At 57.5% G+C, this 22,112-nt stretch overlaps 1 protein-coding gene across 3 annotated transcripts; it reads left to right on the forward strand.

The window, feature by feature from the left end:
• The first annotated feature begins 2,017 nt into the window (after positions 1 to 2,017).
• EPHB3 (EPH receptor B3) lies at positions 2,018 to 21,422 on the forward strand. Of its 3 annotated transcripts, XM_059687229.1 has the most exons (16): positions 2,018 to 2,266; positions 10,692 to 10,756; positions 12,048 to 12,720; positions 15,023 to 15,178; positions 15,904 to 16,254; positions 16,402 to 16,526; positions 16,721 to 16,880; positions 16,959 to 17,067; positions 17,451 to 17,503; positions 18,451 to 18,573; positions 18,716 to 18,963; positions 19,447 to 19,662; positions 19,774 to 19,923; positions 20,011 to 20,204; positions 20,299 to 20,454; positions 20,559 to 21,422. In XM_059687229.1, the coding sequence occupies exons 1-16, from the start codon at positions 2,161 to 2,163 to the stop codon at positions 20,665 to 20,667; spliced, it is 2,994 nt and encodes a 997-aa protein (XP_059543212.1). In that variant the 5' UTR covers positions 2,018 to 2,160; the 3' UTR covers positions 20,668 to 21,422. The 3 variants fall into 3 exon arrangements, with proteins under 3 accessions (XP_059543212.1, XP_059543211.1, XP_059543213.1); XM_059687228.1 differs by having other exon boundaries at positions 19,447 to 19,923; XM_059687230.1 differs by lacking the exon at positions 15,023 to 15,178 and having other exon boundaries at positions 19,447 to 19,923.
• Positions 21,423 to 22,112: the final 690 nt, after the last annotated feature.

Below are 22,112 nucleotides of genomic sequence, written 5' to 3' on the forward strand. Positions count from 1 at the left end.
GGCTCAGAGGGACCATGGAAGGATGTTTCTCCAGTTAGGACAGTGAGAAGCTGCGTGGTGATAGTGATTCCCAGATTTTAGTGTGCATCAGAGTCACCTAGAACCCTTGTTTAAAATACAGAATGCTGGGTTCATGGCTCAGAGACTCTGAGTTCCAAGATCTGAGGTGGGGTGCGTGGCTCAGGATTCTGAGCTTTTAACAAACACCTCGGTGATACTTAGATCTCTGATGAAGTAGAATGAGCATGTCTAAAAGCTATGCAGCCCTGGGTTCAAATCCCATCCCTGACACTTATTAGCACCATGACTTGGGACAAGTCACTAAGTCCTTCTAGATGTCAGTTTTGTTTGTAAAATGAAGCTAAAATAACAACTACCTGGTAATAAATGAAACCTATTGTTTCAGAGTGTTTATTGCACTCTGTAAATGTTTGTTGAGCAGACGGGGTAGAAGTCCATTTGTTTAAACCAGAAACTTGCGGTTCTCCTTGATGTCTCCATCTACCACCTATCTTTCAACTACTCAATCACAAATCCCATTAACTCTACCTCTGAAAACATATTAGACTTCTCTCCATCCCTAGCCACCATTCTCGCCCAAGCCACCATCTTCTGCCTGACCACTGTACAGCGTCCTCTCTGATCTGATTTCCCCCAGGGCCTTCTCCTACTCATCCTCCCCAGAGCAGCCATGCTAATCTGATTGGGTAATGTCTCTGCCTCAAGCCCTGGCCCTCAGCAAAGCCTTATGAGTCTGGACAAAAATTCCTCTGGTTCCTCCACACCTAACTTCTAAGCCTTTTTCAGCCCTTCTCAGACTCTGCACTCAAGATCTGAACTTCTTTCAGGTTCCTTCCATGAATAGTAGTTTCTCTTACCTTGGAACTTCACACAAAGTATGTTTGCTCTGCCTGAAACAGCCACCGCCCCCACTCCCAGAACACACACACACTTCACCTATTCATCATTCATATTTCAGCTTGAAGGTAATTTCCTTGGGGCCAGACATAGCCATCCCCCTCACATGTGCTCTAGCAACTCTGTCCTTCCTTCATAATACCTGTTACACTCAGCTGTGATGACTTCATGCCTGCCTCCACCACTAAACCAGCTCCAAGAAAAAGAACACAAACCTCTGTCTTATCCATTGCTGTAGCGCCAGTTACTGGAGTCTTTGGCTCAAAGAAGGATGAAGTATATGAATGAATGAATGAATGAATGAATGAATGAATGAATGAATGAATGATGAATGAGCGAGAAGGCCTTGGTCGCAGGATAAGTCCAGGTGAGTGCCTCCTGATAGTACCTAAACTGAATTTAGGGTCTGGATGTGCCTGGAGAACAGACAGCCACGTGGGGACGTCTCTGGGCATGAACCGGCCACAGGAGGGCGCCCCCGGTTCATTGTACCTGGCTAGCAGCTCCTCGGTTACTAACCACCAACAGGCGACAGGAGGCGGGTTTTCCCTCTGATGGACTGTGTTGCTCCGCCCAATCTAATTCATCTTTTCCTTGGCCCCGCCCACTCCAGGGCTTGTAGACCCTGAGGATGGGCTTGATGGAAGCGCCGCCAACTGAGCTCCCGCAGAGTGCGGTCGGGGCAGAGCCCGCCCTCCTGGCGGCCTGTGAGTGGGCGGCCGGTGGCTAGAGGCGGGCCTCGGGCTTGACTGGCACGCGGCCGTGTCCGCCCCCCTCGCCCAGAGCGGCCGCGCCAGCGCCGGGCACAGCAGAAGTGAGTACGTGAGCGGCGCAGCGAAGACCCGTCCTCGGACCCCTGACGGCCCGCGCACCCCGAGCCCCGGATCCGAGTCGAGCCCGCGGCGTACCCCGGATTACCGTGCACCCCGAACGACGACTACCTGCGCCCTCTCGCTCTGGCTGGCCTCCCCGAGCCCTCTGGCTCCGAGCTCTCCAGCGCCCGATCCTCCTGGACCGGTCTGTCCGGATTCCCGCGGGACCGACCTGCCAGCATCGCCGGCTCCAGGCGCTGCCTCGGTCCCGGAGCCGCTCGCCTGAATTGCACCCCCTCCTGGCCCGATCTCCTGCGACTGTGCGCGAGCCTGCCGCGGAGCCCGAAGAGCGGACCCTCCCCCGGGCGTCCGCAGCCCCGCCGGCGCGGCTAGGCGCGGCCCGGCTCGGCTCCCGGAGCCCCCCACGGCCATGGCCCGAGCCCGCCCGCCGCCGCCGCCGCCGCCGCTCCTGCCGCTGCTCCCTCCGCTGCTGCTGCTGCCGCTGCTGCTGCCCGCCGGCCTCCACGCGCTCGAAGGTGAGCGGCGTCGGGGGGCGCGTCCGAGGGTTCAGGCGCTCCGCTCACCCGGGCGTGGGCCGGAGAGAGCCCGCAGTGTGGTTCCGATACGGACCGAGCGCACGCCGGAGGAGGGTCCCCACCTGCGCCCGCTCCCGTGGCAGGAGGAGAGGGCGGCGAGGACGCCCACCGAGACGCCTCGGAGGCTCCGGCTGGTTCCGAGGCCGGCGGTTGCACGGGCTGTACGATCGCGGGCCGCTGGACTCGGGTCGATCGCCTCCGAGAGTCCTGGCCGCGCCGTGCACTTTTGTGCGAGTACCCCGCGGAGAAGCGGGGCCTCGGTACCTCGGGGAGGCGAGCCAGTGTGGGCGACCCCCGCAAGGCGGAGGCCCCGAGGCTGCGGCAGAGTTGTGGGAAGCGGGACTCCCCAGGTTGGGGGGGCGGCGCTGGTTAGGAACCCGTTGGAGTTCATTGTGGGAGTGTGAATGAGTGCACCCCGCTTTGTCGGGGGATGGCTGCGGAGGGTGAAGAGGCGGGGGCCTGTTATTGTTGATGGTTGACTGCGTGCCAGTTGCACACGAGGTGCACGGGCGTTGCACACCGCTCTGCGGGTCCCCCTCCACCTTCTAGCAGGACACCCCCCAGTGCTCCGGTCTCCATCGAGCCCCGGAAGTGGTGGGGTTTGCCCCAGGTAGCACCGGAGCCCTGTGCCTTACCCATGAGCCAGTAGGGAAAGGCCGGGCTTCTCAGTAGCTTCTGTGAAACCTGCCAAGACTGCTGCTGAGAGGGTAGCTCCAACTCCCCAGTGATTGTACTTGGATGAACAGCCCAAGTGTTGTCGGCCCTGGTGCGAGAGCTCACACACATGCCACCTGACACAAGCCTGCCAGGGACAGGGACGCTGACATTGAACGACACACACACACACACACAATTTCAAAAATGTCCGAGCCATTAAATGAGGGAAGAAAAACCTCATGTAAGGTGGAGGGAAGGGCACCCCTGGAATTTGGGGGAAATTAGAATATAGGCAGCACTTATTTTTGATATCTTTAACAGATCTAGTCACTTTCTTAGTTGAAGAACAAAAAGGACTTCTGTGTGGCTTGATTTGTTCATATGCTCACAATGGGTAAAGTTAAAGGTTGGAAGGAAAAGAAAACACACACAGTTCCGAGAGAAAGGCATCTTCTGGGCTTTCTGACTTTCTCTAGGGAACAACGTTCCTATGGACCCCCTACCCCTTTTATCTCTGAGCCCACTGGTGCTGACAGACCGAGTCCCACCGGCGGACACATGCAAATTCAGACAGACACACCAAGGTCGCGCCCACACTTGTGCACACTCATCCGCATGTGTGTGATAGGATCGCTGGCGTGAGAAACCAGAGTGGGGCTTTGTTGTTGATTGCCTCAAGGGTGTGAGCCAGGGAGCCTGATGGAGTTCTCAGGTCTGTGTCTTAGCCCAGGAGAGGCGACACAGGCACACACGCTTATGGGGCTATGTGTGCCAGGCCCCAGGGCCCTTGTTGTGGGTGTGGTGGGTGCTGGTGCTCAGAGTAAGGTGGGGGTGTGGTTTGGGTCAGGTGAGGTACGACTACCTGAGGAGGCTCTTCTCCCCCCGCCCCCGCTTTCTGTTTTTTCCTCCCTGTCCTCATCCTTTTCACCCCTCACAATTTGAGGCAGGCCCTAGCAGGAGCTGGCATCTGGAGACCAAGGACCTGAGGGGCTGACCAGGAGACAGAGCCCTGATGAGCTGTAGCCTCTCCCCCATCCCTCTCCTGCCCCCTCCGCTGTGAGAGGCCAGGCCAATGTGCCCCTAGGAAGCAGCAGTGCCTCCAGAGGGTGGCTTTCAACAGTCCCTTTTGCCAACCTCAGACCCTAGTGTCTTCGGTTTGTGTGTGTGTGTGAAAATGAAAGGAAAAGGAGAGATGCCTCAGGGCGCTGATCCTAGCCCTGCCAGTACCCCTACTCACCCTCCAGCTCTCCCTCCCTGGGAGATGGAATAGGATGGTACCCACCTCCTACGGCTATTGAATCCTTAATGTGTGTAAAGTTCTTAGCACATAGCTATGGCTGTTCAAGGACTTGCTGTTATTGTTATTATTACCCTAGGGTTTGCTCCTTGGGGGACCTCAGAAGTGAAAATTTATGTTGTGCCCTTACCATGTTGGAGGGCAGTCACAGGAGAGAATAATGGGGGAGGGAAGGTTGGTCTGAGGAGGGAGAAGTTGTCACCTCACCTCCCTCTCCCTTCAGCTCCGAGCAGCGGGAAGGAAAAGGATGGGAAGAGAGCTGTCTCTGACTCCAGCCTGTCCCCCACCCCTGTTCTGGAGCTGGAAGGTGGGATGGGTAGACTTGGAGGTCCCGGGCTGTGACCAGAGAGCAAGCACTGAAGATTTCTTCAGCGCCCCAAGCTCTACGGGCGGGCGGGGCGATCCAGTCTCCTTGCTCAGCCTTCCATTTGGCTTTGCCAGTACAGAGTTTGCCCTGGGCCTAGGGGAGACTTTGGCTCTCTGCATGGGGGGCTGGGGGAGGAGGGCATTATATTTAGGCTCAGGGTCCTTGAGCTAAGGGTGCTGCCCCTCATGGACCCACTCATTAGATACTCTCTAGTACCCGGTTGCTCTTCCCTCCCTGCACACTTGGGGTTCAGTAAAACTCTGTATCAAAGGATTGCATTAGTTTTCTGTGAAGATGGAGCCAACTAGCTTGTCCTCCCTGGTTAAAGAAATACCCCTCCTCTTGCCCTTTGATTGATTACCCCACCCCGCAACACGCTTGAGGTCACACACATACACACACACACACACACACACACACACACACACACAGTTGCCCTCGGATTTACCCACAGACACAGGGAAACAAGACCACCTTGTTGCTCACTTTTCTTTCAAGTAATGCTCTCTTGTCTCCCAAGCCAAGATCATTCTCTGTTTCAGAACCAAGAACGGGTACGGGAGTGGGATCCAGTAGGCGAGCGGACCAGGAACGGGGTGTGGGATGAAGAAGGCTGTTTGAACCATAGGTCCCTTATACCTGTGATGGGATGGGGAGGCCCCTGCTGGAAATGTCAGACCCTTTAGAGAAAAGAGAAAACAGTTGTGAGATGGAAAGCCAGCACAGCCCCCTCCCGGCCAAGCCCCAAGCCACGTTAGCTGAGCTGCGGCTGCAGGGGAATGGGTCCCTGAGGGAAAGAGGCAGGGTGTGCGTCCCGCTCTTTCTCAGGAGGCAGCCGTGGCCTCTGTGTAGGTGGTAGCTGAGGGGGACAATGGCCTGGGGTTTTTGTGGCGGGCTCACTTGTTTGAGTTGCCTCTGGTGGCCCCCACCCTCCCTCCCTGTTTGTCATGAGCTGGCACTAAAGAGCTGCCGCGGAGGGACAGTGGCAGGCATTTGGGGGGACCAGTTTGCTTGTCACTGCCTTCCCTTTAGCCAGAACTGCTGCTGCCACCGCTGCTGTGGCCTCAGCGGCAGCGAGCTAAAGCTGAAGCTGCCGTGGGCAAGGCCTCCGCCACCGGCCTTATACTAATTAAACAGCATGAAGAGGCTGAATCACCAGGCCTGCATAGTTTTAAAATTGTAGCCCTGCCTGTTGTGCTGAGTCAAACTGGTTTGTCGAGATTGGGCAGCTGGGGGAGGGGAGAGTGTGGGGAGGGAGCCTGGGTACAGCTGGGCACCTGATGGGGTGGGAGAGGCCCCTTGCCCCGGGGGCTGGCCCTGGCGCCAGGTCTCCTATTGCCTTCTGTCCCCAGACTCCTGGCCAGACCCACTGTGACCTGGATCCCTGGGAAGGGCTCAAAGGCCTCACCTAAGGGCTAGCTCTCCATCCATCCTCCTGCCTGGCTGGTAGGGCCAGGACCAGGGTGGGGGGCATGGATGAGCCCTGAGACATCTGGGCTCTCTGCCCTGTGCTTCTTCCTCCCTTCTCCTCCCTCTCAGGTTTATTTAATTATAAATCCCCATGATCTGAGGGGAAGAATGAAAAACAAAATGTGTTCTCTGTTCTGAGATGCTCCCCACTCCTCCTTCCCAGACTTGAGGGCTACAGCAGGGGCGTGTGGATGAGGGAGGTGGCCTTGGGTGAGATAGGCTCCTCCAGGTCCCATGGCAGGGTCCCTCCTAGACCCCTTGCTCCTCAGGCTAACCACCCTGAGTGTGCAGGTTGGTGCATGCATATATACCATGAGAGAAGACTGGGGACAGATTCCTGGAGTTGGTTCTCTGAGATATGGACCCTGTGTGTGTGTGTGTGGGGGGGGGCAGGGGGGGGTGCAACTCAGGGATAGCATGAAGTTTGTTCTCTCTTTGCAGGCAGGACGCTGGGATGCACCTCCTCACCCAGACCACAGCCCCTCTGTCCTGCCCCTGCACACCCTGCTGCTCCAGCCCCGGGGAAAGACCTTTTCCCCACCTCAGCGTGCCTGGGCTGGAATTTGGCTTGGAGGCATCTTGCTTATCTCTAGAATTTTTTAGTTCCTTGAGTTTCCTTTGACACCCCTATTCCCCAGGTAGGGTGCTGTGGGGCCTGGCAGGTGTGACCAGGGCAGGTGGCAAGCTCCTAGTTGGCTGCCCCTGTACCAGGGCAGCCCAGTGAAGCTCTCAGACACAGGCCGGCTGCCCCGTTCTCCTCATGCTGGGCCCCCAACTTATGTGTGGAAGTGTTGCCTGCAGTTCCCAGGGCTAGATCTCTTCATGATGCCACCCCCTCCCCAACAGCTCAGGGGCCCTGCAGACAGTGCCATTGTGCTGGCAGGAAAGTGGCCTGCTGCTTGGCCAAGGGCTTTCTACCTGGGAAGGCTGCACCCAGCCACACCCAGAACCATCTTCATGTCCCTGCGCCACCCCCAGCCTTGTGATCTGTGACAGCTCCAGCATGTGCCAGGGTGACAGGAAGCAGGTCTGGTCCAGGCTACCCAGTACCACTGCTTTCTTAGCACACACTCCCCCTCCCAACTCTTCCCATAGGAAGACTGTACTTGCAGTGTGTGTGTGTGTGTGTGTGTGTGCTGCATGTGCGTGAAGGATGCACCTCTGAGGCTTTACACAAACTCACACTGTGTCTGTATGCTCCTGTGGCATGTTTCAGTGCAAATGGGCCTCTGTGTGCGTGCAGCTGATGCTAGTGCGTGTGACATGTGTGTGACTATGTAAGAGCATGTAAGAGTCTGTACAGGAAAACTGGTGTTTTTCTTTGCACTTGACTACACTCAAAACTGTGCCTTGTGGCTGGCAATAGTGTGTGCGGTTGGGTGTGTAAGGAGAATGTACAGTTGGGTGTGTGTCCCTCCGTGTATGCCTATGTCTCAGGAAATCTGCACATATGAAGGCTGTAAGAGTGACTCTTGGTGTAAGGCAGCCCGATCTGTGTGTAGGAAAGTTTCACTGTATGTGAACGTCTAAAGAAGACTAGTCTGTTTGTACCATATGCATCCGAGTGTCTGAGAGAGACAGACCATGGCTATGTGTGAAGCCGTGTGTGTCTTCAGGCAGCGGTGGCTTTGTGTGTTTTTGGCCCCCATATGTGTTGACTTGTCCCTCTTTGGCCCCAGGGGTGGGGAAGGAACCTAGCCACTGAGAGAGAGCTGGGTGAGACGTGTGTGTCGGTATGTTTGTGCACAGGCGAGGGCCACACAGCTGCTGCCACGCAGCTTCTCTCTGTCGCTCTGGAAGTGCAATTGCTTCGCTTCTGAGCAGTGAAGGCCCAGTTCCAGAAAGTCCCCAGGCCTGGGGTCCACTTCCCTGCTTACTTTTGGGGGGCCGTTGGGGTTCCCCACCTGACCAAATCCTGTATCTGGGAGTGGCCAGCTGCTCTCTGGTCTCCCTGCAGCAGCCACATGGTGGAACAGAAGAGGGCAGGGGTGCAGGCAACAGCTGGAGAGTTTGGAAACTGCTCACTCACTTTTCTTTTGTCCTTATCCCCACACCTCATATCCTTTACCCCAACCCCAGCACACACACATGCGCACGCGCACACACAAGCACACACACACACACACACACACACACACACCACATAGCAGAAAAAAGGTGGGCTCTGCTGGGTTGGGTCTCTCCCTCCCAATGCCACAGACAGGGGGATTCTGCACCCCACCACACACACACACACACACACACACACACCCTTTCTGAGGCTGGGACACAGGCACCTCAGGTCTCTGTCTTGCTGAAGGAAGCCGACCCCTCCCCTCCCCCAAGAGCAAGCCCCCTCCTCATCAGGGTGACCGGAGCCCTTCCTCAGGCACACATGACTCGAAATCCAAGTCCTCTCCTCATTAATGGGAAAAATGTGCGGAGATTGAGCGATGGCCAAGGCTGAGCGATGGCCAAGGGCCGATCCCCTCCCTCCCTCCCTTGCTCTCTCCCCAGAAATTAAACAGAAATGAAGAGCCTCCCCCTTTCTCCTGCCCACCCCCCTCTTCCCACCTCCCCACGCCTCCTCCCTCCACTCCCTCCCTCAGAGCCAGCGCAGGGCTTGTTTTAAACTGTGGAGGAATCTGGCTGAAGGGGGGAGGGGGCTGAATATTTGGGTTTAAACAGTTCCAGATGGGTTTGGCACAGGCTGAGCAGAAGGAAGTGCGAGAGAGGGAGGAGGGAGGCAGCCGAGGGAGCGGTGGGAGCCTTGCCTGCTCGGGAGGCGGGCGGGTGGCGGTGGCGGGCAGCGGGCAGACTAGCAGGCGGACTGGCTGGCGGGCTGGGGGAGGGGTGCGTTTGGCTGGGCTGGCTCCCAGGGACAGGACTACTTGGGACTGCTGGCTGGGGAAGAGGCCACTTGGCAACCTCCCTCTCTGCCTCTGTCTCCTTGGGCCTCCTTGTCTCTCCATCTCACTGTCTTTTGTAGTGCGCCGGCCGCCGGCCATCCCAGCTGTCTGGTCCCAACCAGCCGTCTCTCACATCCTCCTGCTCGGTGCCGCCCACCCCACCGTCCGCCTCTAGGAGGCCCCTGCTCTGCCCGCCAGCCTCTTTTCCTGCTTGTCTCTGGGCCCCTGCTTCTGCCCATCTCCTCGTCCCTCCTGCCCCCCCACCCCCACCCAATATTGGTGTCTGTCTGCCAGAGGGGCCTGTCAGGCCACCGACCGAGAGGCTGGGAGGACTCACCCTGCAGCCTGCCCTCCAGGGACCAGCGCTGCTGCAGGGAGAGGACCGGCCTCACTCAAAGTGAATGGCTGCCCCCCTGGCATCACTTGGGCCCCAGGGCCACCACTGCCTCCTCCACCACCCTCAGCTCAGACCCATCTGCAGGGAACCAAGCAAGGCTGCCAGCCTGGAGCCTGTGGGGTTTGGGTCTTTTCCCTCTGCGTGCTCTCAACCCGCCCCACTGCCCGTGTAGAGGCCTCCAGAAGTTCTGGGGTGACTGTGCCCCATTCCAGCTCAGACCTGAGGGGAGGATGGCTGGTTGGCACTTCTCTCCCCTCTTGCCTGCTCCTAGATCTGATCTTGGGGTCACGCTGTCAGAGAGCAGAGTTGTCCAGCCAGAACCCAGAGCCAGGTTCTGAGGGGAGCAAGTTTATGTTGGAAACATTCATGGGTTTCTCCTGTGGCAGAGCAAGGGGAAATAGGTAAGGAACCACCAGTCAGAAAAGGATTGGTGCTGTGACAAAGCCCCTAGCCCTGGATGCCCAAGGAAGGCACCTAACCCTGACTCAGGGATTCAGGGAAGGCTTCCTGGAGGCGGTGACAGCTTGGTTGGGACTTAAAGGACACACAGCAGCTTCCCCTGTTCCTCTTACAGACGAGCACATTGCTCTGGTTAAGGGGTTAGTTGTGGAGTCAGATAGACCTGAATTTGAACCACCCTTCAGCCCTTCACCCCACCTCCTAGCAGTTGCACTCTAGGCCATATATTTATCTGAGCTTTGGTTTTCTCGTCTGGGAAAGGTGTACACCAACAGTACCTTTATCTAAAGATTGTGGGAAGAACCGCACTAGCTCTCAAGGAGCTGGTCTGGGTCATGGTGGCCTTCCCACCCTCAAAGAGCATTCCTGCCCCATCCCCCAGGTGGCTGAGTGGGAGGGAGGCTGAGGTGGAGTGGGCTCTGGCCTGTGACTGCCCTCCCCTTCCCTGGGCTTGTGTGGGGCTGGGCCTTTGTGTTGGGAATGGAGTCAGGGGAGGCCTGGGCAGCAGGGTCTGAAGCACACGGCCCTTTGTTCCAGCATAAAGGCCCTGCTGGCCCTTTGTGTGGAGATTAGCCGAGACTGTAGGTGTGTGAACTGGCCCTGGCTCTTGCCTCATTAACCCAGGCCTGGGGTCAGCAGCAAACACCCACTCTCAGCTGGCCTGACTGACATCCCTGGCGATAGCTGTCGGGTCTTCTCCAGGCGGGGGAGCTGCTGAGGGGTTTGGGGACTTAGGGGAGGGGTGGGGTGTGTTTGGCTTTTACTGGGTGACCTCTTCCTTCCCATCCTCAGCTTGGCCCCTGACCTTTTTTCTTTGGTTGCTCCCCCAGAGACCCTCATGGACACAAAATGGGTGACATCTGAGTTGGGGTGGACATCTCATCCAGAAAGTGGGGTAAGACTTCCTCCCTCACCCTCTCTCCTGAGTGTTGGTTGCCCCTTGCATCGCTAGCATCCGTCCTCCTGGTTATACCAGGGCTGGAGAACAGGGCGCTCTCTCTTTCTCTCTCTCTCTTTCTCTCTCTTTCTCTTTCTTTCTCTCTCTCTCTTTCTCTCTCTCTCTTTCTCTTTCGTTCTCTCTCTCTCTCTCTTTCTCTCTCTCTCTCTTTTTCTCTTTCTCTCTCTCTCTCTCTCTCTCCCTCTCCCCCCCCTTCTCTCTCTGTCAGTTTCACTTCCCGCAGCATCCCCATCCTTTTCACCTGTCACCTGCCTTCTTTGCCTGATGGCACATCTCTCATCCTCCTGTGTCCCCCTCCCACATACATCATCTCTGCCCCGTTCTCTACCCACCCCTCAGCCTGTCTTCAGCCTATTCCCGCCCCTCTCCCCTCTCCAGCCTGACAGCCCTTTGCTTGTCAGCCCTGGCGCTCTCCCTCCTTCCTGGGTCCCTGGGAAGAGCACTGGCTTGGGAACCAGGAAGCCTCGGTCCCAGATCTCGAACTTGCTCTGTGACCTTGAGCAAGGCAGCTTACCTTTCCGGGCCTCCATGTCTTGGTTACTAAATTCCTGTAGCCCTGACAGCTCTGGAATATTCTAATTAACCTCCCTAGTTGGCCTCCACAACCACACTAAGCCCCGAAACACTAGGGTTTGGTGGCACTGCAGGCCTCGGCCACCAGGCCTGACGGTGTGACCTCGGGCAAACCCCTGCCTTTGTGAGCCCTGACTGCCTTTTCTCTAGAGTGGGGACAACAGATACACCTTCTCATGGGGTTGTTGTAAAGGGTAACTGTGATAGCCAATGTTACTGAATGCTTGCTCTATAGCAGGCACTGTTACAAGGACGTTGCCTGCTTTACTGCCTCATAGCCTCAGTTACTTCCAGTCAGCCCGTTTTTACAGACACTGACACTAAGGCACAACGATAATAAACATTACGGCTAATACTCACGTAGTATTTATCAAGTGCCCTAAGTGCTCTATGCACTTAAAGTCATTGATTCCTTGCACGTCTTTATTCGTGCCGCGTTACAGATGGGGAAATGGAGGCACAGGGAAGTTAAGGGACTTGTCCCGAGTCACACAGCATGCAGAGACCTGGGATTTGAACCCAGATAGTCTGTGTGTTCAGCTACTACATTGCAGAAGCATCTCTGTGAAGTAAATATAGCAGATCTGGGCATGTGGCGAGCACCTGGCAAATGTTGGTGCTCACTCCCTGTCTTTTTCACTTGGCCCATGTACAGTGGGAAGAGGTGAGTGGCTACGACGAGGCCATGAACCCCATCCGCACGTACCAGGTGTGTAACGTGCGCGAGTCAAGCCAGAACAACTGGCTTCGCACGGGGTTCATCTGGCGGCGAGATGTGCAGCGGGTCTACGTAGAGCTCAAGTTCACTGTGCGTGACTGCAACAGCATCCCCAACATCCCCGGCTCCTGCAAGGAGACCTTCAACCTCTTCTACTACGAGGCTGACAGCGATGTGGCCTCGGCCTCCTCCCCCTTCTGGATGGAGAATCCCTACGTAAAGGTGGACACCATCGCGCCCGATGAGAGCTTCTCGAGGCTCGATGCCGGCCGTGTCAACACCAAGGTGCGCAGCTTCGGGCCGCTGTCCAAGGCCGGCTTCTACTTGGCCTTCCAGGACCAGGGTGCCTGCATGTCACTCATCTCCGTGCGTGCCTTCTATAAGAAGTGTGCATCCACCACTGCAGGCTTCGCCCTCTTCCCAGAGACCCTCACTGGGGCCGAGCCCACCTCACTGGTCATTGCCCCTGGCACCTGTATCGCTAACGCTGTAGAGGTGTCAGTGCCCCTCAAGCTCTACTGCAACGGTGACGGGGAGTGGATGGTGCCTGTGGGCGCCTGCACCTGTGCCACCGGCCATGAGCCAGCTGCCAAGGAGTCCCAGTGCCGTGGTGAGTGGGGACTGGGCTGGGGGGCAGAGGGAGGGAAGGGCTTGCGCCACAGCCGCCTATTGCCCCCTGTCCACTGCTTCCTACCTGCCAGGCAAGGCAGTCTGGCGTCAGGTCTGGGGTGGGGGAGGAAAGGGAAGAGGGTTATCGGGTGCAGAGAATGTGCTGCAAGGAGGGAGCCGAGAGAAGATGAGGAGAGGTACCCGGATAAAAAGAAGAAAAAAATGAAACGAAATAGAGAGGAAGGGAGACAGGAGAAATCTTGACCAGGAGGCCCCTGGAGAACCTGGTCAGAGTCTCGGGAGGCCAGCAAAGATGCCTGTTTGTCCCACCCCAAGGGTACTCCTCACCCCGGAAATACAGCTGTGGCGACAGGGGCTGTGGCACCGCATGCTTGGCCCTTTCACCTTGGGGGTCTTATCTGCTCCTTGAAAGGCGGTACTTAGGCACAGTGCACTGGGACCCAGCCCCTGAAGCCTGAGTCCTGTCTCTGCCCTGTGAGACCTTGGGCAAATTGCTTAACTCGTGAACCTGGGTTTCCGTGTGTGCAGAACAGGGACAGTAATGATTTCTTTATGGAGGCGGAGTGGGGCTTACCTGAGTAGGTGCCTGTGGAGCCTTGGAGCCGTGCCTGGCGCGTGGCGAGCACAAATGCTGTGGGAGTTCAGTTGACTCTCAGGAGCCCTGGGCTGCACGGGGATCGGGGATCGGGGATTGGGGTGGGGCGGGGCGGGGGGCGCGGGGCGGGTTTGTCCGTATTTCTTACGCGAGGAGATTAGGAGGCTTGTCTCTGGTGGCTTGCAGTGTGCTCCTAAGACCTGACAGTGTACAGGACTTATCTTATTTGAGTCTCACCACAACCTTTTGATGCCGATTCCAGTTATGTCCCCTATTTTGCCAATAAGGAAACTGAGTCTCAGAGAGGTTCTGCACTCAAGGCCTCATAGATGGGATTGTGGGAGCTGGGCCTAAAGCCTTGTCCAGCGCTTTGCCACGCAGGACAAGGTGCCCGGGCCTGTCTTCTGTCCCCTTTGCCCGATTCTGTTGAGGGATGGGAGCCGGCCCTATGCATAGCCCTCAGTTGAGGGGCTGACTGCCCCAGCCTGTCTGTGAGGCCAGGGTTGGGTGTTGTCCTGAGAAGGTGAATAGTGCCTTGCCAGGCCCCTCTCACTTTTCTAAGGGAACCTGCCCCAGACTTCCTCTTCCTAAGTGGAGAAAGGGGGTGGGGGTGATGAGCCTGACAGCCTGAAGAGGGGCTAACACTCCGCAGGTCCCTGGCAGGAAATGCACACTGGTTCCCATAGCAACCAGGCTGGCCTGGCCTCTGCCCCCTCCCCCACTGGCTCAAAAGAGCTTGGATGGAATATCACCTTAGTGAGGGGAGATTAAACCCCAGAGAGAGGCATAGCCCCAACCCTGGGCATTCCACACGCTGGATGACCTCCCCAGAGGCAGTATTTGTGGAGAGGGTGGCCACCTGCTTTAGTGTGTCCAGGGCATTCCTAGTTAATGCCCATTGTCCTAACATGATTGTTACTAACGATCCCTTTCACTCTGGAAATATTCCAGTTTGAATAATAAGTTATATGGCCATCATCGACCCGGGTCCCGGGCCGAAGCGCAGGTGGTAGATAGCAGGAGAGGCAGCAGAGAGGGGTGTTCAGGCATCCAGCTCTGGGCTCTCTGGAGCCTGGGGTTCCCCTTGGGGATGCTTTGAGGCCTCTGAACTCCAGGTGACCCAGCGTTCAGGCCTGCTTTTTTTCTCTCCTTTCCTCACCCCACTTCTGCCCCCAGCCCTGCCCAAGGGCAGAAAGAAGCTGCTGCCCTGCTCCTGGTGGGTGGGGAGAGAAGTTGGTTGTGAAGCTCAGAGGCCCCCATCTCCAGTCTGTCCTGGAGTGGCCTTGAGGGTCCCAGGGTTTCCCTCGGGCTTCGGAGAGGGGTGGGGCATCCCAGTGGAGCCGAGGGTGCTGCCAGTTTGCTAGTGGGCTCTTCCCATCTTCTGCCTCTTCCTCTTCTCACTTCCCTGTCTCTACAAGCCCAGGCTGTCCAAGCTGAAGTCTTCATCATTGGGGCACCAGGTTGGGGGCAGGGTCGGGGAGGAATTCGCTGACGTGGGGTTTCCACGGGGAAAAAGGGCCTTTTGTAGCTGCAGGTGGAGTTGGGCAATACCAGCGTGGCCCCCACAGTCTAGAAGGTGGAGGGGCCAAGAGCTGTGCTGGGGAAGGGCCAGGTTCTCACGGGGATGTGGAGGATTGGTGTCTGCAGGGAAGGGAGTTGAGCACGCCCTTCCTCTTCTCCCCCACAGCCTGTCCCCCTGGGAGCTTCAAGGCGAAGCAGGGAGAGGGGCCCTGTCTCCCCTGCCCCCCCAACAGCCGCACCACCTCGCCAGCCGCCAGCATCTGCACCTGCCACAATAACTTCTACCGTGCAGATTCGGACTCTGCAGACAGTGCCTGTACCAGTGAGTGAACGCGCCCCCCCCACAGGCCCTGGCTCCAGGCCTTGCCTCTGGTGGCCGGCCTGGGAGGGCCTAAACGGTCACTATGAGTATCTCCATTTTCCATATGGGGAAACTGAGGCTCAGCTAGGAAGTGACTGGTCCTTCCACCAACGTTTAGTGAGCACCTACGAGCTGTTGAACATCAGGATCTGGCTGGGCCTTCTAGTCCATCTTCCTCTGTGCAGAACAGTGGCTCTCTTGGCCCAGCTCTAACCCTAGAGCGGTCCTCACATCCATGGAGTCGCCTGGTGTCCCGCTCTCTCCCTGCTCTGGCCTTTGGTGTGCCAGGCATTGTGCCAGGCACCAGGGATGTGGAAGAGAATAAGATACAGTCACTGCCCAAAAGGCAACCTGGTGGGAGAAACAGATATGAAGACAGATAATGACCATATAATGTGCTAAGTGCTAGGCTGGAGGGACGCCCAGGAATTGTGTTGTGGGAGTGCAGAGGACAGGCAGAGGATGCATTAGGAAGGCTTCCAAGAGGAGGTGACATCTCAAGTTGAGCCTTGAAGGCTAACCAGGAGTCTGCCCAATGAAGACGTGTATGTAGGAAAGGTATCTGCTTATTAAAACAGAGGCCAAGGCAAGGAGGGAAAAGCAGGTTGGAGTGTGCAGGAACTCTGTGCGGAAGGATGGTCCTAGGCCCCTTAGCTCACTGCCTTCTCCCTCCTCCTCCGCTGCAGCTGTGCCATCCCCACCTCGGGGTGTGATCTCCAATGTGAACGAGACCTCGCTGATCCTCGAGTGGAGTGAGCCCCGGGACCTGGGTGGCCGGGACGACCTCCTGTACAATGTCATCTGCAAGAAGTGCCATGGGGTCCCCGGGCCCGGGGGTGCCTCGGCCTGCTCACGCTGTGACGACAACGTAGAGTTTGTGCCTCGGCAGCTGGGCCTGACAGAGCGCCGGGTCCACATCAGCCACCTGTTGGCCCACACACGCTACACCTTTGAGGTGCAGGCAGTCAACGGTGTCTCGGGCAAGAGCCCTCTGCCGCCCCGCTACGCGGCTGTGAATATCACCACCAACCAGGCTGGTGAGGAGGGGCCTCAGGAGGGTCGGGCCTGGGCCATCTTCCCCAGACAGAGTCAAGGTTTCTGAGGGCCTGCCAACGGACCACCAGGGGGCCCATGGGACCTGGGTCCTTGGAGGAACCGGTGGTGAGCCCCCACTCTTCCCCCAGCCCCGTCTGAAGTGCCTACACTCCACCTGCACAGCAGCTCAGGCAGCAGCCTGACACTGTCCTGGGCACCCCCCGAGCGGCCCAACGGCGTCATCCTGGACTATGAGATGAAGTACTTTGAGAAGGTCAGAGCCTCAAGGGTCAGGAGGAGGCCTTGGGACAAGAAGATTACACCCAGAGAGTGTTAGGACCCTTGGGAGCAAGGCCTTGGGTCCTGGGGAGGGGGTGGGGGGGGTCATGGGGTGGGCCGGGGGGGGGGATGGCAGGGGCTGACTGGCTTCAGAACCCACTGAGACCCTCCTTCCTCCTGGTGGTGTAGAGTGAGGGCATCGCCTCCACGGTGACCAGCCAGAAGAACTCTGTGCAGCTGGACGGGCTGCGGCCCGAGGCTCGCTATGTGGTCCAGGTCCGCGCCCGCACCGTCGCTGGCTATGGGCAGTACAGCCGCCCGGCTGAGTTTGAGACCACAAGTGAGAGAGGTACATCCCCTCTGTGCCTGTTCATGCCCCGGCCCACACTTTCCATCCCTCCCCTCACCAGTGCCCTCCCGTCTCCAGGCTCCAGTGCCCTGCAGCTCCAGGAGCAGCTGCCCCTCATTGTGGGCTCGGCCACGGCTGGGCTGGTCTTCGTGGTGGCTGTGGTGGTCATTGCTGTTGTCTGCCTCAGGTACTCCCAGGCCCACGCGTGCTCCCATGCTGACTAGGGCTTTTCTTTAGTACCCTAGTGCCCAGGTGAATCACTACCCACGTCAAACCAGAGCCACAGTCTTCCCTGGGCCCAGGCTCTCCTTGCTGGAAAGGTCCTCTCCAGTCCACGTCCACATCCTCACCTGTTCCCTCCATACCCCCTGAAGCCACTGGCAGAGTGGACGAAGTCCACCGAGCCCCTTGCCCAGAGACCCAGTGGCTGCTGTAACCACCGACCTTACAGCCCGGCACTGGGCCATCCCCTGGGCACGCTACCCTTCCTGTGTGCCCTAGGGTCCCCTGAACCGAGATTGCTGTGGGACTTGTCTCAGGCCTCCTCTCCCGCCCCCCCCCCCCCTCCAGGAAACAGCGCCATGGCTCGGATTCCGAATACACAGAGAAGCTGCAGCAATATAGTGAGTTTGTCTCCTTAAGTTCCCTTGGTCCCTGCAGGGCTTGGAGACGCCTCCTCCTGCTTCCAGTCAGTGCCATTTCCTGAGCCTCTACCTCACTCCCACCAGCCTCAGAGATGAATGAGATGTGACCCCTGTCCTCAAAGGAGTTAGTCCAGTGAAAAAGACAAGATGTGTATACATAGGAAACAATGAGAGAATAATTCAGTGTTCAGCTGGGTGTCCTGTTTGAAGGGCAGTAAGGGTTCAGAGAAGAGGAAGGCTTCCTGGAGGAGGTGGCCTTGGGCTGAGCTGAGCCAGGCAGGACGAGGGTTTAGAGGGGTGGGGAGAGCGTTCCTGGCTAGAGGAGCCTTTGGAAGGTAGTGGGTGGGGTAGGGAGAGTGCCCAACTGTGGGGGCAGTGAGAAGACTGGCTTGACAGCTGCTGGGAAGCATGGCTAGGTTCTTGCGGCCAGTCCTTGGAGGGTCGTGAAAGGCAGGCAGAGGAGTTGGGACTTGACTGCACCATAGGTAATGGGAAAGGCTCTCAAGCTGGGGAGTGATACAATGAAAGTATTGTTTTGGGGAGACAGGTATGCAGGTGGATCGGTGGGAAAAGTCCAGAGGCAGAGAGCCCGGCTGGGAGGCGATTGCAATAGTTGGAGTGTTGAAGGCCTGGACAAGGACAGGAGCAGTGTGAATGGGGGAGGGGCAAATGTGAGAGGTTTGGACATGATGAGAGATGAGGGTGAAAGAAGGAGAATCCTAGGTGCCTTTTATGGTCACTAGTTCTCACAGAGGGATGGTGGGAGGGAGGGGAAAGTTGTGGCTTTAACAGAGAGGAATATGGAGCTGGCTTAGCAGGGAGGTCACAACCTGTGCTTCCACCAGGGGTGACAGCCTGAGGGTGCAGACTGATGAGTTCCCTCACTGAAGAGCCGCCCCCTTTCACACCCACCTTTCTTCCTCTAGTCGCTCCTGGAATGAAAGTTTATATTGACCCTTTTACCTACGAGGACCCTAATGAGGCCGTGCGGGAGTTTGCCAAGGAGATCGATGTGTCCTGCGTCAAGATTGAGGAGGTGATTGGAGCTGGTGAGTCCCCAGGGGCACAGTGGGGATGGGAGGTTGGCGGGAGTGGGGGGGCGAGGGGGGTTACCCCAGGGGAGGGCTGAGGCAGGCTGGGTATAGGAGCAGTCCCAGAAATAGCTTACTACCTGTGCCCTGTGCCCTGCAGGGGAGTTTGGGGAAGTGTGCCGGGGTCGACTGAAACAGCCCGGCCGCCGGGAGGTGTTCGTGGCCATCAAGACGCTGAAGGTGGGCTACACTGAGAGGCAGCGACGGGACTTCCTAAGTGAGGCCTCCATCATGGGTCAGTTTGACCACCCCAACATAATCCGGCTGGAGGGCGTGGTTACCAAAAGTCGGCCAGTCATGATCCTCACCGAGTTCATGGAGAACTGTGCCCTGGACTCTTTCCTCCGGGTAAGAGCCAGCCTCCAGCCCCTCGCCTTTCTCCTGCCCCAAAAAGCTGGGTTGGGCAAACCACTTCCTCCCAGAAGTCGCACCGACCATGTTCAAGTCCATGGATATTTATTAAGGTGGCCTGGTGCAGGGAACCAGCAGGGCCTTCAGAGCCAGAGAGACCCCAGTTCTCACACCCTGACTCTGTCCCTACTGCCTGTGTGACTTCAGGCTTTGCTTACCTTCTGAGTCTAGCTGCCCTGGCTGTAAAATGCGAGTGCTGGATCTATTTGGGTCCTCATGGGGATTGATTGAGATGTTGTATAAAGATGCCTGCCACACAGTAGGGCAGCTACCTTACTCTCAGTGCCCTCTGGACATGGTCCCAAGGATAAGCAAAGCATAGTCTTGGAGGACTTGGAGAGGGTGGGCAGGCAGGCGTTGGGCAGGCCCTGGGCCAGAAGGGAGGTGATGGGCCTGATTCAGCTTGCTCGTTGCCTCCAGCTCAACGATGGACAGTTCACAGTCATCCAGCTGGTGGGCATGTTGCGGGGCATTGCTGCCGGCATGAAATACCTGTCCGAGATGAACTATGTGCACCGTGACCTGGCTGCCCGCAATATCCTTGTCAACAGCAACCTGGTCTGCAAAGTCTCAGACTTTGGCCTCTCCCGCTTCCTGGAGGATGACCCCTCTGATCCTACCTACACCAGCTCCCTGGTACAGGAAGCAGCCGGGAGGGAGTCTGGGGGCGGGGCCAACCAGGCAGGGGCTCAGGGCTGGGGATCAGCCCGGAGTCATAGGGTGAAGGGCATTTGCCCCCCCCACCAGGGTGGAAAGATCCCCATCCGCTGGACTGCCCCAGAGGCCATAGCCTATCGGAAGTTCACCTCTGCTAGTGACGTCTGGAGCTACGGAATCGTCATGTGGGAGGTCATGAGCTATGGAGAGCGACCCTACTGGGACATGAGCAACCAGGATGTGAGTGGGACCAGAGTGGTCCAGTGGTGGGGGCTGGCTGGGGAGTGGAATGGTTGCTCACTCCAGGTTTCCCTGTTCTCGGCTCAGGTCATCAATGCCGTGGAGCAGGATTACCGGCTGCCCCCACCCATGGACTGCCCCACAGCACTGCACCAGCTCATGCTGGATTGCTGGGTGCGGGACCGGAACCTCAGGCCCAAATTCTCCCAGATTGTCAACACCCTGGACAAGCTCATCCGCAATGCTGCCAGTCTGAAGGTCATTGCCAGCGCCCAGTCTGGGTCAGTACCTCTGCTTCTGCTCTGACCTTGCTCTTCAGCCAACAGCCCTACCCCGGCTTGTTAGGACTTACCAGGTCCCTCCCTTCTCCCACAGCATGTCACAACCCCTCCTGGACCGCACAGTCCCGGATTACACAACCTTCACGACAGTTGGTGACTGGCTGGACGCCATCAAGATGGGGCGGTACAAGGAGAGCTTCGTCAGTGCGGGGTTTGCATCCTTTGACCTGGTGGCTCAGATGACTGCAGAGTAAGTGTGCCTCAGATTTGGAGTGGCAGGGCAGGGGGTCTGAGCTGGCCTCAGGGTGGTGAGCAGAAGGAGAGGGACTGACCCTGCCCTTGATCCATCTGCAGAGACCTGCTCCGGATCGGCGTCACCTTGGCTGGCCACCAGAAGAAGATCCTTAGCAGTATCCAGGACATGCGGCTGCAGATGAACCAGACGCTGCCCGTGCAGGTCTGACACCCAACTCCCACCGGGTGTGTGTGCCCCTCAAGGACTACACAGGGACTCTGACCGGTCGGCTGGACTATTAGACTTTTGGATGCCTGGCCTTAGGCTGTGGCCCAGAAGATGAAAGTTTGGGGAGGCCCAAGCTGGGACTTCTCCTCCAGGCCTGTGCTCCCTCCCCAGAAAGTGTGCCCAAAACCTCTTCATATTGAAGATGGATTAGGAGAGGGGTGATGACCCCTCCTCAAGCCCCTCGGGGGCCCAGGCCTTCCTGTTCTCCAGTGGGGGATCCCCACCACTTCAGACTTGGCTGTTCTTCAGTGGAGGTCCTGGCAGGAGCAGGTGGGGGATAAGCCTGGGTTCCATAGGGCCCAGCCCTGGCAGGGGTCTGGCCCCCCAGGTAGGAAGAGAGCAGGCCCTCCCTCAGGAACTGGAGGAGGGGACTCCAGGAATGGGGAAATGTGACACCCCCATTCCCAAGCCAACTGGCACCTCCAGTTTGCACAGGGACTTGTTCTGGGGGCTGAGGGCCCTGCCCCACCCCCGCCCTTGGTGCTGTCATAAAAGGGCAGGCAGGGGCAGGCTAAGGAGCAGTCCTTGCCTCCCCCCAGAGACTGACTCTCAGAGCCAGAGATGGGTTGTGTGTGTGTGTGTGTGTGTGTGTGTGTGTGTGTACAGAGAGCGTGGGTGAGCGTGTAAAAGCTTGGCCCTGTGCCCTGCAGTGGGGCCAGCTGGGCCATCAGCGGAATAAAGGCAATAAGACGATTCTCTTGCCCCTTCTTATTCCACTCCCAAGGCAGGATTCCCTGGTGCCCGCAAGTTCACAGCCCCTGGGTGCCAGCTCTTCAGAATTTCCTGGAGTCATTGGGAGACCAGATCCAGGCTCAGCTTTCCTTTTTTGCTTTGTCATCAGTGCATCTAACTTCTTGGCAGTGGGTGCTGACAGTAGAGCTCAAAGTACCCCAGAGCTCCCTCTAAGGCCCAGAGTGCCTGGGTGGAGGGTCTGATTGGTGTTTTACCGATATCGTTTCACCCATTGTCTCAAGTTGCTGAGGGTAGAGCGGGTTGGTCAGCTCCCAGGGTCACGTGGCTGAGGACAATGGAGAAGCCAGCTCCCCTTCAGCAAACTCAGCCCAGAATTGTGGCTACTCTTTTCTGAGCACTTACTATGCTCCAGGCACTGAGCTAAAATGCTTCATTTATACGCAGATCGTATTTAATCTCACAACAACCCAGCCTGGGAAGGAAGTATTTTTATCTCCTTTTTACAGGGGAGGAAGGGGAGAGGTTAAGTAACTTGCCCCAAGTCGCTGAGCCAAATAAATGAGGTCTTGGGGCTGGGGTTCCCACCCAAAGACTGCCTGCACACTCGAAAGGTTCAAAGGATAAATAATAAGAACCAGGGAGAGGGTTAGGAAAACAGCCTCTGGAAATGTCAAGGGAGAAAATGCGGGAGG

This window comes from Myotis daubentonii, chromosome 3 (genome assembly GCF_963259705.1).
Source record: "Myotis daubentonii chromosome 3, mMyoDau2.1, whole genome shotgun sequence".
NCBI classification, from domain to species: domain Eukaryota; kingdom Metazoa; phylum Chordata; class Mammalia; order Chiroptera; family Vespertilionidae; genus Myotis; species Myotis daubentonii.